General features: G+C 44.2%; 1 protein-coding gene across 2 annotated transcripts in view; it reads left to right on the plus strand.

Annotated features, from left to right (window-relative positions):
- CORO6 (coronin 6) overlaps positions 1 to 12845 on the plus strand; it is a 178075-nt gene that overhangs the window by 143261 nt on the left and 21969 nt on the right. The window contains exons 4-6 of one of the 2 annotated variants that reach the window (XM_077294293.1): positions 5655 to 5784; positions 7964 to 8145; positions 10911 to 11030. In XM_077294293.1, coding sequence (XP_077150408.1) covers positions 5655 to 5784; positions 7964 to 8145; positions 10911 to 11030 — 432 coding nt within the window. Of the gene's footprint in view, positions 1 to 5654; positions 5785 to 7963; positions 8146 to 10910; positions 11031 to 11891; positions 12012 to 12845 lie in introns of both variants that reach the window. The other variant, XM_077294294.1, reaches the window with a different exon arrangement.

Genomic DNA, 12845 nt, shown 5'->3' on the forward strand with positions numbered 1-12845 from the left:
CCCCCCACTTCATGTGCAGTCCATCTTACACTACACTTTATCATGTGCAGTCCCCATTACCCCCCACTTCATGTGCAGATCACCTTACCCCCCACTTCATCATGTGCAGTCCCCTTTAACCCCCACTTCATCATGTGCAGTCCCCCTTACCCCCCACTTCATCATGTGCAGTCCCCCTTACCCCCCCACTTCATGTGCAGCCCCACTCCCCCTTCATCATGCACAATCCCCCTTACCCCCACATCATCATGTGCAGCCCCATTCCATCATACAGCCCCACTCTCCCCACTTCATCATGTGCAGTCTCCTTTATCCACTAAACTATCATGTGCAGCCCCACTCCATCATGTACAGCCCCACTCAACCTTCATCATGTGCAGCCCCACTTACCCCCTCACTCCATCATGTGCAGTCTCCTTTAACCCCCAAATTCCACAAATTCCATCATGTGCAGTCTCCTTACACCTCCCACTTCATCACTTGCAGTTACCCACCATTAAATTTATTTTATAAAGAAAACAAAAAAGTTCTTCATACTTACCTCACCAGTCGCTCCCCTGCAGTGCCTCTCTGCTTCAAGCATTCGGGTCATGTCGGCGCGTGCGTGAAGATGCCATCGCGCATGCCCAACACCTAGAACCCCAAAGAAACGATGATTAAAAGGCCATATTATCTTGTAAAAATCACAAAGTTTATTATGCCCAACACCTAACCTGGAAGTATAGAGAACATGAAGGGAGCAGTAGCTGTGCAGCCGTCAAGGTGACAGCCAAGCATAGCTCCTGGCCCCAGCACAGATGTGTGCGCTGACTGTGATGCGGCTGTGTCTGCTGCCGGCCGCGTCACAGTACAGTAGACATGGCTGTGCACAATTTGCTGTGTGGCTGTAGCCACCACCAGGCAGCCGGCCCTGAACAGCAGCTGGAGGAGCGGCCCGGGGGGCATTTGCCTCTTTGCCACCTGGGCCAGTCAGCCCCTGGAGTTGGAGTGATGAGACTAGCTGCTATGATGTCTTCATACACTTTTTTTGTTTGGTAGCACACAAACAGAAGCAGCCACAGCATGGAGGACAATACAGAGTAGTACTGAGCAGTAGAGATGGGCTGACCCCTGGATTTTCATTTCTGGCAGGTTCGGCCAAACAGTTAAAATAGTTTGGATTCGGGTACCCGAACCCGGACCGCATTCACTTGAATGGGGGCCCAAACATCCAGTGTTTGCCACGCTGCGCTGTCATGTGCATGACAGCGCGGCAAACACTGCTTCTGATCGATATTAAAATCATTACCGCCTATCAGACGGACGTGGTTTCCACGCTGACAGCGTGTGCCTGCAGCTGTGATCAGAGGTAAAAAAGGTTACCTCCGGTCACTGGCGTCAGCTGATGGGATTACTGCTCAGCCGACACCTGCTGCCGCTAATAACAGTGAGAGCAGGCGGCAGCTGATGGGAGCGCTCATCAGCTGGTGCCTGTGCTCTAAATAAATCAATAAATAAAAAAACAGCAAACGTTACCCTATTTTTTTGATAACCAGCCAGGCAAAACTGACAGCTGCAGGCTGCAACTCTCAGCTGTCAGCTTTAGCAAGGTTGGTTATCAAGAATAGAGGGGTCGCCACACTTTTTTTTTAAATTATTTAAATAAATGATTAAAAAAGTGTGGGGTCCCCCATTTTTAACAACCAGCCTTGCTAAAGCAGACAGCTGGGGGCTGGTAATCTCAGGTTGGTAAGGGGCCATGAATATTGGTTACCCCCAGCCTAAAAATAGCAGCCCGCAGTTGCCCCAGAAAAGGCTCATCTATTAGATGCGCCAATTCTGGCGCTTTGCCCGGCTCTTCCCACTTGCCCATTAGCAAGTGGGGTAATATTTGTGGGGTTGATGTCACGTTTGGATTGTCTGGTGACATCAAGCCTATGGATTAGTAATGGAGAGGCGGGTATAAGACGCCTATCCATTACTAATCCTTTAGTTGTATTGTAAATAAAGACACCAGTCATCGAGGTTACCGTTGGTCATTGAGGCTGCGTTCCCAGCCAGGCCAATGAACTGTGGTGACCTCCCTCTGGTGAGATCACCATCAGCACAGTGAGAAAAAGTCTTATAGTGCAGAGGTGAGTTCACCACAGTTTAAATTCACCGCAGTGAAATTTTCCCGGTGAACTGCGGTGAACTCACCTCTGCACCGTGCTGATCACTGTGCTGATGGTGATCTCACCGGAGGGAGGTCAGCGTAGTTCATTGGCCTGGCTGGGAATGCAGCCTCAGTGACCAGCGGTAACCTTGATGACATCACCGCTAGTCACTGATGCTGCACTAGCAGCATCTCATTCATAAGGGTTTCTCAGCCTGGACGGCCGCATCTTAGCACCATCCAAATTGAAAACTATTAATCCCCAGACATGGATCACAGCGTGGGACAAAACGACGGACAAGTGAGGCATATTGTTGTTTTTTTTTTGTTTTATTACAGGAGACGATGGATTCAATGGCGATAGGTGAATATAACTGTGATTGTTATTTTTAAATAAAAAAAGGAAAAGTGTTTCTAGTAAAAGACTTTATTCTGGCTGTGTGCTTATTTACCATACAACTATAGGATTAGTAATGGATAGGTATCTTATATACGTCTGTCCATTAGTAATCCAGCGGCTTGATGTCACCAGACAATACTATGGTGATATTAACTCCACAAATATGAACCCCACTTGCAACCGCTACAGGGCAAGTGGGAAGAGCTGGGCAAAGTGCCTCCTGTCCAGTTTCATGATACTGGCCGCTTTTTTTGCACCCCGACTAGGATTTAGCATTATAAATTATTGGTAGTGCGCTCTTCTTCTCCATTTGGTCAAAGTGCCAGAATTGGCGCATCTAATAGGGGATGTGGGCTGCTATTTTTAGGCTGAGGGGAGGGCCAATATCCATGTCCCCTTAACAGCCTGAGAATACCAGCCTCCAGCTGCTTTAGCTTGGCTGCTTGTCAAAAATGGGGGGACCTCACCCCGTTTTTTTATTATTTATTTAAATAATTAAAAAAATAACATGGGGACCCCTCTATTCTTGATAACCAGACTTGCTAATGCTGACAGCTGAGGTTTGCAGCCTGCAGCTGTCAGTTTTGCCTGGATGATTATCAAAAATACAGGAGAAAAAATTTATTTAGAACGCAGGCACTGGCTGATGAATACTTCCATCAGCCTCTGCCTGATCTTGCTGTTATTAGCGGCAGCAGGCGTAGGTTGACGGGAGCTGCAGTCCCATCAGCCGACGTCAGTGACTAGAGGTAAATGTTTTACCTCTGATCACAGCTGCGGGCTCACGCTGTCATTTGATCAGCAGTGTTTGCCACACTGTAGTGCACATGACAGCGCAACAAACACTCAGTGTTTGGGGCTGCCAAACCCGAACAGTAATACAGACTTTCTGGTGAAGTCCATGTTCGGTGTCCGTGCCCGAACAGTAGACGTTTGTGTTTGACCATCTCTATTGAGCAGTGTAGAATTCAGAATTGGGATAGACACAGTGGACCATTCCCTATTACTACAGACCCTCTCATCCCTTGGCATCACAGACTTGGCCCTATCCTGGATCTCGTCATACCTAACTGACCGAACATTCAGCATCTCCCATTCACACACCACCTCCTCACCTTGCCTCCTATCTGTCAGAGTCCCACAAGGTTCAGTCCTTGGGCCCCTGCTCTTCTCCATTTACACCTTTGGCCTGGGACAGCTCATAGAATCTCATGGCTTTCAGTATCACCTCTATGCTGATGACACACAGATCTACATCTCTGGACCAGATATCACCTCCCTACTAACCAGAATCCCTCAATGTCTGTCCACTATTTCATCCTTTTTCTCAGCTAGATTTCTGAAACTTAACATGGACAAAACAGAATTCATCATCTTTCCCCCATCTCACGCGACCCCCCCAACGAACCTATCCATTACAGTAAACAGCTGCCCACTCTCCCCAGTCCCACAAGCTCGCTGTCTCGGGGTAACCCTTGACACTGATCTCTCCTTCAAACCTCATATCCAAGCCCTTTCCACTTCCTGCCGACTTCAACTCAAAAATATTTCACGGATCCGTACATTCCTAAATCAAGAATCTGCAAAAACCCTAGTCCATGCCCTCATCATCTCCCGCCTTGACTACTGTAACCTCCTGCTCTGTGGCCTCCCCTCGAACACTCTCGCACCCCTCCAATCTATTCTAAACTCAGCTGCCCGACTAATCTATCCCCCCCGCTATGCCCCGGCCTCTCCCCTCTGTCAATCCCTTCACTGGCTCCCCATTGCCCAGAGACTCCAGTACAAAACCCTAACCATGACATACAAAGCCATCCACAACCTGTCTCCTCCATACATCTGTGACCTCGTCTCCCGGTACTTTCCTGCACGTAACCTCCGATCCTCACAAGATCTCCTTCTCTACTCCCCTCTTATCTCCTCTTCACACAATCGCATACAAGATTTCTCTCGCGTATCACCCCTACTCTGGAACTCTCTACCACAACACATCAGACTCTCGCCTACCATCGAAACCTTCAAAAAGAACCTGAACACCTACCTCTTCCTGCAAGCCTACAACCTGCAGTAACCACCGATCGACCAAACCACTGCACGACCAGCTCTATCCTCACCTACTGTATTCTCACCCATCCCTTGTAGATTGTGAGCCCTCGCGGGCAGGGTCCTCTCTCCTCCTGTACCAGTTGTGACTTGTATTGTTCAAGATTATTGTACCTGTTTTTATTATGTATACCTCTCCTTACATGTAAAGCGCCACGGAATAAATGGCGCTATAATAATAAATAATAATAATAATAATAATAATAATAATAGGCTACTGTAGCTAGAATCTGCAAAATTTGTTTATCTGGTCCTCATTCTGCTCACCCCTTTCCATAGGCTTCAATATACAGTATTAGATATTTTACTACATTTTTAAAACATTTTTTAGATATCCAAATTATACATTTTCATAAATAAAGTTCTCACAGACACTTCCTTCCTGGCCATTAAATGACTTGTATTTTGCATTTTTCACCAGTTGTCCTCTTATGCAGACTCTTTCTATATGATTAGTTTCTTCTTCTACAATAATGAGTGGACTCTAACTATTTTGATGTCTCCAATACACAGCAAACCCGGGGATATGCATTCTTACACTTCTTTCTCTTGAGCACTGAAGCAGCAGCAGCATGGTAGACAGCAATACTGAGCAGTGTAGCTGTGAATCCATCACTGAAGTGAAATCCATTTGCTGAAAGCTGCTGCACGATCTGCCTGTTTCTCTGCATTTGTCTAGCCTGGTCTCTCACTGTGCTGGGTGCTCCTCATGCTTTCTTCTCGCTCCTCTCTCCATTCATTTTATTAGGAGCTGTAACCTGATATCTCATTGTGCTGGCAATCTCTCTTGATTTGACCAAGATGGATTTGAGCTGTTTTCAGAGTGAATTATGAATTCTGGAGGCAGGGAAGATGGGAAGAAGTGGCTCATAAGTGGAGAAAGAAGCATATTACTTTGATAAGATATTTTGCAAAGTTTCTTTTATTTCATTGTACTATTGAGTTTCCAAAGTTTATTGCAAAATACTGACCATTATTGGTGAAAATATTAATATATAATGTTTCTTTTTTTCTCAGGTTTGGCAAATTCCAGATTACACACCAGTGCGATCAATAACAGAACCTATTGTTACGCTGGAAGGTCACTCAAAGAGAGTAGGAATTATCACATGGCATCCCTCTGCCCGCAATGTTTTACTTAGTGCAGGTAACCACCTAATTACTTGAAACATATTGAAATCTGGTTGGCAATACTGGATGGAATAGACATGCATATTTACTTTAGACCAATAAGCTGTTAGTGGAAACATTTATTATTTAAAATGGCATAGGTATCACAGTATCAGACTATTCCGATGCTACCTGGCTCGTGGTATACTCACGTTATATATTTTACACAGTGTCTCTATGGATTTAAACTATTCTATTGTCAAACGGGAGTTACCAGAATCAAAAGTTATTGTCTTATCACCTTAAAGGGAACCTGTCACCACGTTTTTGGAAGATGGGATAAAAATAGCGTTAAATAGGGGCAGAGGTGGGCATTACATTAGTGTGTTTGTTATGCGTTTATTACCCACCTAAGTTGCCGAAATACCTTTGCAAAGTCTCCGTTTTCGCCTGTCAATCAGGCTGGTCTGGTCAAAAGGGCGTCTTGTCTTCCCCCAGATTTTGCGTAGTTTTCCGTTGGTGGCGTAGTGGTGTGCGCATGCCCAAAGTCCTGAATCCTCTGCCATGGGATTTAAAAGAGCGCGCTGTTCGTTTTCATTGGTGATCGGTGGGCGCGGCCATCTTCCTTTGGCCGCGCGTGCGCAGAAGCGGCGCTCTGCTGGCCGCGGCTTCAGGAAAATGGCCGCGGGATGCCGCGCGTGCGCAGATGGATATCGCGGCGGCCATTTTCCTGAAGCCGCGGCCAGCAGAGCGCCGCTTCTGCGCACGCGCGGCCAAAGGAAGATGGCCGCGCCCACCGATCACCAATGAAAACGAACAGCGCGCTCTTTTAAATCCCCTGGCAGAGGATTCGGGACCTTGGGCATGCGCACACCACTACGCCACCAACGGAAAACTACGCAAAATCTGGGGGAAGACAACGCCCTTTTGACCAGACCAGCCTGATTGACAGGCGAAAACGGAGACTTTGCAAAGGTATTTCGGCAACTTAGGTGGGTAATAAACGCATAACAAACACACTAATGTAACGCCCACCTCTGCCCCTATTTAACGCTATTTTTATCCCATCTTCCAAAAACGTGGTGACAGGTTCCCTTTAAATAGGAGCTGTATAAATTCATATGGAGTGAGCCCCACCTAGTGGTGGCGGTAGGTATTCATAAATTTACCATTGAACTCTTAATGCTGTTTGACAGTCAGCTGTCCGCTGCCTAACTGCGAGCCAGATGTCAATCAGCATGACATTGGCAGTCATGTCCCATTGATAAAGCAACTCGGAAGAAGAAGCGTTTAAATGAAGCAGCAGAATCGCTGGGTGGAGCAGTTTGTGATCACTCTGTGTCTGCACCTGTCAGTTCTTTGCCCCATGAGAAAAAAATAAAATAGTCCCAGATAACCCCTTTAAATGGCCATACAACCCCTTTGCGATAGAATTTTGGAAGTACTCTTCCTCTTTGAAGAGGCAATTTGCATATTAAATTTGGCAGGGGAGTATAGCACGGCGAATAAGCCTCTTTACCTTGGCATTCCAGAGCCGGTATGTTGCTCTCCGCTGGGAGAGACGTTGCCCCTTGGACTTCAGTCCAGAGCCTCTCACTCAGCCAAATCTGTTCTCATACTTTGCACTGATGAGGGGCAATACCCTGAAACAGGGTTTGCAAACTGAGATTCTGATTTGGCTTTTCTACTATGTCACATTTCATGGCTCCTTAAAGAGTAGATAGTGACTGGTAGGATGGCTGATTCCAATAGGTGGTGCTATAAAGTTAAAGACTGTTCCTCTCTGAAGAGCCAATTTGCATATTAATTTTCCCAGAGGAGCATTGCACGGCGAATAAGCCTCCTTACCTTAGCATGCCAGAGCCAGTGTGCCGCTCTTCACAGGGAGAAACATTGCCCCTTAGACCTAAAGTAAGTAGAAATGAATTTAAAAAAAAAAATCTGGTATATAAAATCTCCTGCCCAGATCAACCCTTAGAAGTGATCGGAGCGGTGATCACACATATATACAACCGCCACATTCGCACAGGGGACTTTGTGATCATTGTGGCCCAATAATCGGACCCCCAGAAATGAGGCATTTATCACTTCTTCTGTGAATAGGTGGCAAGTGTTGTTTATGGGGCAAGTCCTTTCGCTATAACTATAAAGCTGGAATCTATCATTATTTGCTATATTAATGTTATATAATTTTGTCCTTTCTCCTTTGCTGTTAGGCAGTGATAACATGATTATTATCTGGAACGTGGGCACTGGCGAGGCGCTCATTACTTTGGATGAGATGCATAGTGACCTCGTCTACAATGTCTGCTGGAACTATAATGGCAGTCTCATCACCACTACTTGCAAAGATAAGAAATTACGTGTTATAGACCCTCGGAAGCAAGAAATAGTGGCTGTAAGTCATTCATATCCCTTTTCTTTGATCTTCTCACACAGCCTTGGCATCACCACATTACATTATGAGTTATACTAAATCTTCAAAGTACGGGATAATGTCTGCAAAGAGCCTGAAGCTGCAGCTGCCTAATACTGGACCTCAGTCATCATTATTGTACCTACATCCTCCATGTAAAATAGGATTTATTAAGGCATTTCCTCCTATGATATATGTTATTGTCAATGAGTCATGGGTGGTGTAATGAAAAAAAAAAATCACCTCCCAAACTGACATCCCTCTGCCACACTCGCTACTTTGTCCCCTGCCGGTCTCGACATCAACATCCGGAGTTGTCATCATGTGACTGCTGCAGCCAATCACTGACATTTTTCTGCAGTAATCATACAATATCCCATCCTGATGTTGATTGTTTGAGACCGGCAGGGGACCCCATAGTGAGAGAGGAGTACTGGTTGTAATATGGTGATGGCCGGACTTCTGGATACGAGGGCTGTGAATGCAATGCTAGTTTGCATGTCCTACAAGTCTGCATGTCTTTATACGGATCTAATAGTTATAGCCCATATGGGCCAAGTAATGCTGAAGATTTCCACCCGAGCAGGAATATGATCATTGGCTCAGCACATACAATACATGTTCCTTTCATATCTACTCTGCTCTTTCTCAATATTTGCCCTTTGACAACAATAGAATGTTCTGATTAATTATGCTGCCATCATTTGTTTTTAGACAGCCACTTTAGGCTCACTGGTCCCAATTAATGGCAATCCATATCAGATAGATGTCGGCTGATTACGCATTCAGTGCCCAGTATCTTTCTGACCCCATCATACACATGGATGCTCACCTCAGCCTAGCGTACAAGTGTTCTTTATAGCACAAAGGGAGTAAACCGCTGCCAGACACATCTGGCGGTGGATTGTGTCGCAGGTGGGCCTGTGCACACGATGCAGAAATGGTACCGAAATTTCTGCACCAAATACTTAATCTTGATGACATATCCTAAGGCTATGTTCACAAATTGCATTTTTGCTGCATTTTCTCAATTCAAATTTTAAGCTGCGTTTTACAGTACCGGCAAAAGCTATGAGATTTCAGAAATCTTAGGCACACACATTGTTTTTTTTCATGACTGAATTGGAAAACTGCTGCCTTTTTGAAATCTGCAGAATGTCACTTCTTTCAGCGGTTTTTTCACAGTTTTTGCAGCTTTTTTTCACCCATAGCAAGTAATGAGTACAGTATGTGCAAAGATGCAGCAAAAAATGCAGGTATCAGTTTTGCTGCATCTTTGGTGCAAAAACCCAAGGAAGTTGTATCTTGTTTTTTTTATGCACTAAACTTTATCACCATACACAAGAGACAAATGTACCTGATAAAAATGCAGCCGAAAATAGGCAGCAAATAGGCAGCAAAACCTGCTTTTTATAAGCAGCTTCTTTATTGCCAAGACAGCAGGTTTTGGCTGCAGAAAAAAAACGCAGCAAAAATGCAACGTGTGACTATAACCTAATAATGCTCTGACTTCTAGATGATGTTCTGAAGTTATTAGGTAACAGAGATATGATTGGTGATGGTTTTTTTTTGTGGTTGAATAATAGCTCATCTGGTTGGGAAGGTAAAACGGTCCACAGTAGTGGTTGGTCCAGACAGAAAGTCTCCTTGGACCCGTTCTTCAACTAGTAGCGGGACTCTCCAGTGTCCTTGGCATGTGACGTCACACCCGTGCTAGTAGGGGCGTCCTCTCTTTCTGCCTCACCTAAACTAGGAGAGAGATTAGAGCCGGCTTAGCTCTAATTAAGGATATAAATATGTTCTCCATACAACTTTACCAACCATATAAACAATTATCCAACCGCAAACCTTCGTCACCGATCATCGCGCTATCCGTGAAATCATACTGTTAATATATATAATTTAACTCGTGAGTCCTCTTTTCTAGTTGTAGTTTTATGAAGGGTCTCTCTTTGCATAGATTATTATTTCTGCCCTATTTTTCGATATTTATATGTTAGACTAGGTCTTATCTATTGCAGCAGAAGCCCTACTATATTTTGTAAGGGAGCACAAGTGTTTTGTTAGAATTCTAGAATATAGCATTGGATACATTGGAGACCACTATAGGACTGTAACCATTTACTAGCATGGCATCTGCAGTGTTATTTTCCTGGTTGCAGAATTATTTTCCATAGATAGGCTATGTTCACACATTGCATTGTTGCAGCATTTTTTGCTCATGGACACCCTTTTTTTTTTTTTACTGGCTAAATTGGTAAACTGCTGCGTTTTTATAAATCTGCAGCATGTCAGTTCTTTGCTCAGCATGTTTTTTTTCACCCACAGAAAGCGATGGGAAAGTGAAAAAAATGGCTATAAAAAAAAGACAACGCAACAACATGTTTTGCTGCAAGTATTTTTGGAGAATAAAACTAAACATATTAAACATGTTCCGTAGACAAAGCACATGCAATCCGCATCCAAAATATGGTGCAAAAAAAAAAAAAGCTGCAAAAAACACAGCATTGCATGCAACGTTTTTCCTGCCAAGAGAGCAGGTTTTGGCTGCAGAAAAAAAACGCTGCATGTGAACATAGCCATAGTCTTCCCCATACACCCCTTAGACGATTCTAAAATTGCATCTATTTACCAAAGAGTGGATAACTGGAATATGAGGTGATACTGGTGTGACACTAATCTAAATCTTCATGCATGTTTGTGTTTTCAACTTGTGGTGACCTTAACCTGCTAACCCAACAACCTAGGAGAAAAGTGGGGCTCATGAAGGGGCTCGGCCGATCAAGTCCATTTTTCTGTCTGATGGCAAAATATTCACCACCGGTTTCAGCAAGATGAGTGAACGGCAGCTGGCTCTGTGGGATCCGGTATGAGAAGGTGTTCTGCATGTTTATTTACTTTACCTATCTCTCCGCTTACTGTTATACTGGCCCCTGAGGACCGCACAGATACCAAGGTGGCAGAGAAAGGACATCTGGCCGTTTTTCTTTAGTATATGGGACAGTCTTATTGTTTACAGCTGAGTATGTCGGCATAGCTTCTAAAATTTTATTTGGATATTGATGAGCCACAAAATCATATCTGATTGTCACAAAATGTATCCTACATTCTCCAAATGTGACGGATCCGGCGCCATAGGCTTCCATTCTAGCAAACGAAGGACAGCGATGGATCCGTCGCTGTCCCTTTTTTTCGACGGACACAAAAAACGTTATTATGAACGTTTTCTCCTGCCGCCATATAAACAATTTTCGACGGATCCGGCAAAAAACGGATGAAGCATGAGGCCATCTGTCACAATCCATCGCTAATACAAGTCTATGTCTTTAACGATGGACAACCATTTTATGTAGGTCTTTGATTTTCCTAATGTTTTGCCATCCCGATGTTTGGATGAAACACTGGCTTCCCCACATGTTGGAAAATCTGTGTGCCATGTAACGAATGTTTCCCATTTCTGTTGAGCGATGAGAAACAACAGAATAGTTGGCCTGATTTCTATTATTAGTGATGTCCGAGACGTGTGGACATAATGGCCAGGACATGCTGGCTGGATAGTTGACTCGTCTCCAGAACTCTTCATCCAGGGTCACCTTCGTAACTATAGCTGCAGAGAATTAGGGGCCAGTAACATACTGTCTTATGCTTCCTGCCAGGACATTGAGCCTTTGTGTCTATAAAAATGATATGACCAATTTGTTTTCCACCTTACCTCCTCCCATTCACAGGAAAAACTTTCCCCCCATGAGGGGATGAGACCTATGCGAGCCATCTTTACCAGAGATGGAAATATCTTTACAACGGGCTTTACACGGATGAGTCAAAGAGAGCTGGGCTTATGGGACCCGGTAATGGCAGACATTAGGAATTTCATTGCTATTGTCACTGTTTCCAAAGCATAAGGTCGCATTTGTACCACTACCCTGCCGGATAAGAGAGATGTAAAGATTGAGGGAGAATTCATCATTACCAACATTTAGCATCTTTAACACTGTAGTAATGTCTAATTATAGTGAAAAAATATTCCTAAATTCTGTGGAGCAAATACCGTCTTACAGGCGTCCCCCGAAACAAACTTTCTCATTGCAGGTATTAGTGTTTATATCCAACAAGAGCCTTAAATAAGGTGGTTTTATTTAATTAAATTAAAAAATGCAGTAATTTAAAAGATATTGTGCTATGACAAGACCAGATGTAAATCTAAAGTTGCCACTACTTTTTTATTGGAGGTCTATCCTTTAAATACCGTAGGTTATCAATACCTGATTTGTGAGACATCCTCGGCATCCCCGCCAATCAGTTGTTACCATCCAGAAATTGTCGGATACAGCAGCTGTCATTTCTATAGTGATCGCGGCCGGGAACTGCAGATCTATAGAGAAATGGGAAAAATGTCCAGCTCATCCACATTGAATCTCCAGGCAGTTCGGAGCAACGGTGGTGTCTAAGCCTTGATGCTGAAAGGACCAATTAAGAGAGGAAAACGTCCAGCTTCACGAACATGCAAGTATTTCTTTTGTGGATTAGTACAAAAATTGTGCACAAAGAGTTAAAATATCCTGATGAAGACAAGTTTAAAACATCAACGCGTTTCGGGTGTGTGACACCCTTATTCATGAACCCTTGAATAAGGGTAGATCAATGAGCAATTCTCATGCACCATTGGTGGTTCAGACTCTGTG

The sequence above is a fragment of the Ranitomeya variabilis genome, chromosome 3 (assembly GCF_051348905.1).
Source record: "Ranitomeya variabilis isolate aRanVar5 chromosome 3, aRanVar5.hap1, whole genome shotgun sequence".
In the NCBI taxonomy this organism is placed as follows: Eukaryota; Metazoa; Chordata; class Amphibia; order Anura; family Dendrobatidae; genus Ranitomeya; species Ranitomeya variabilis.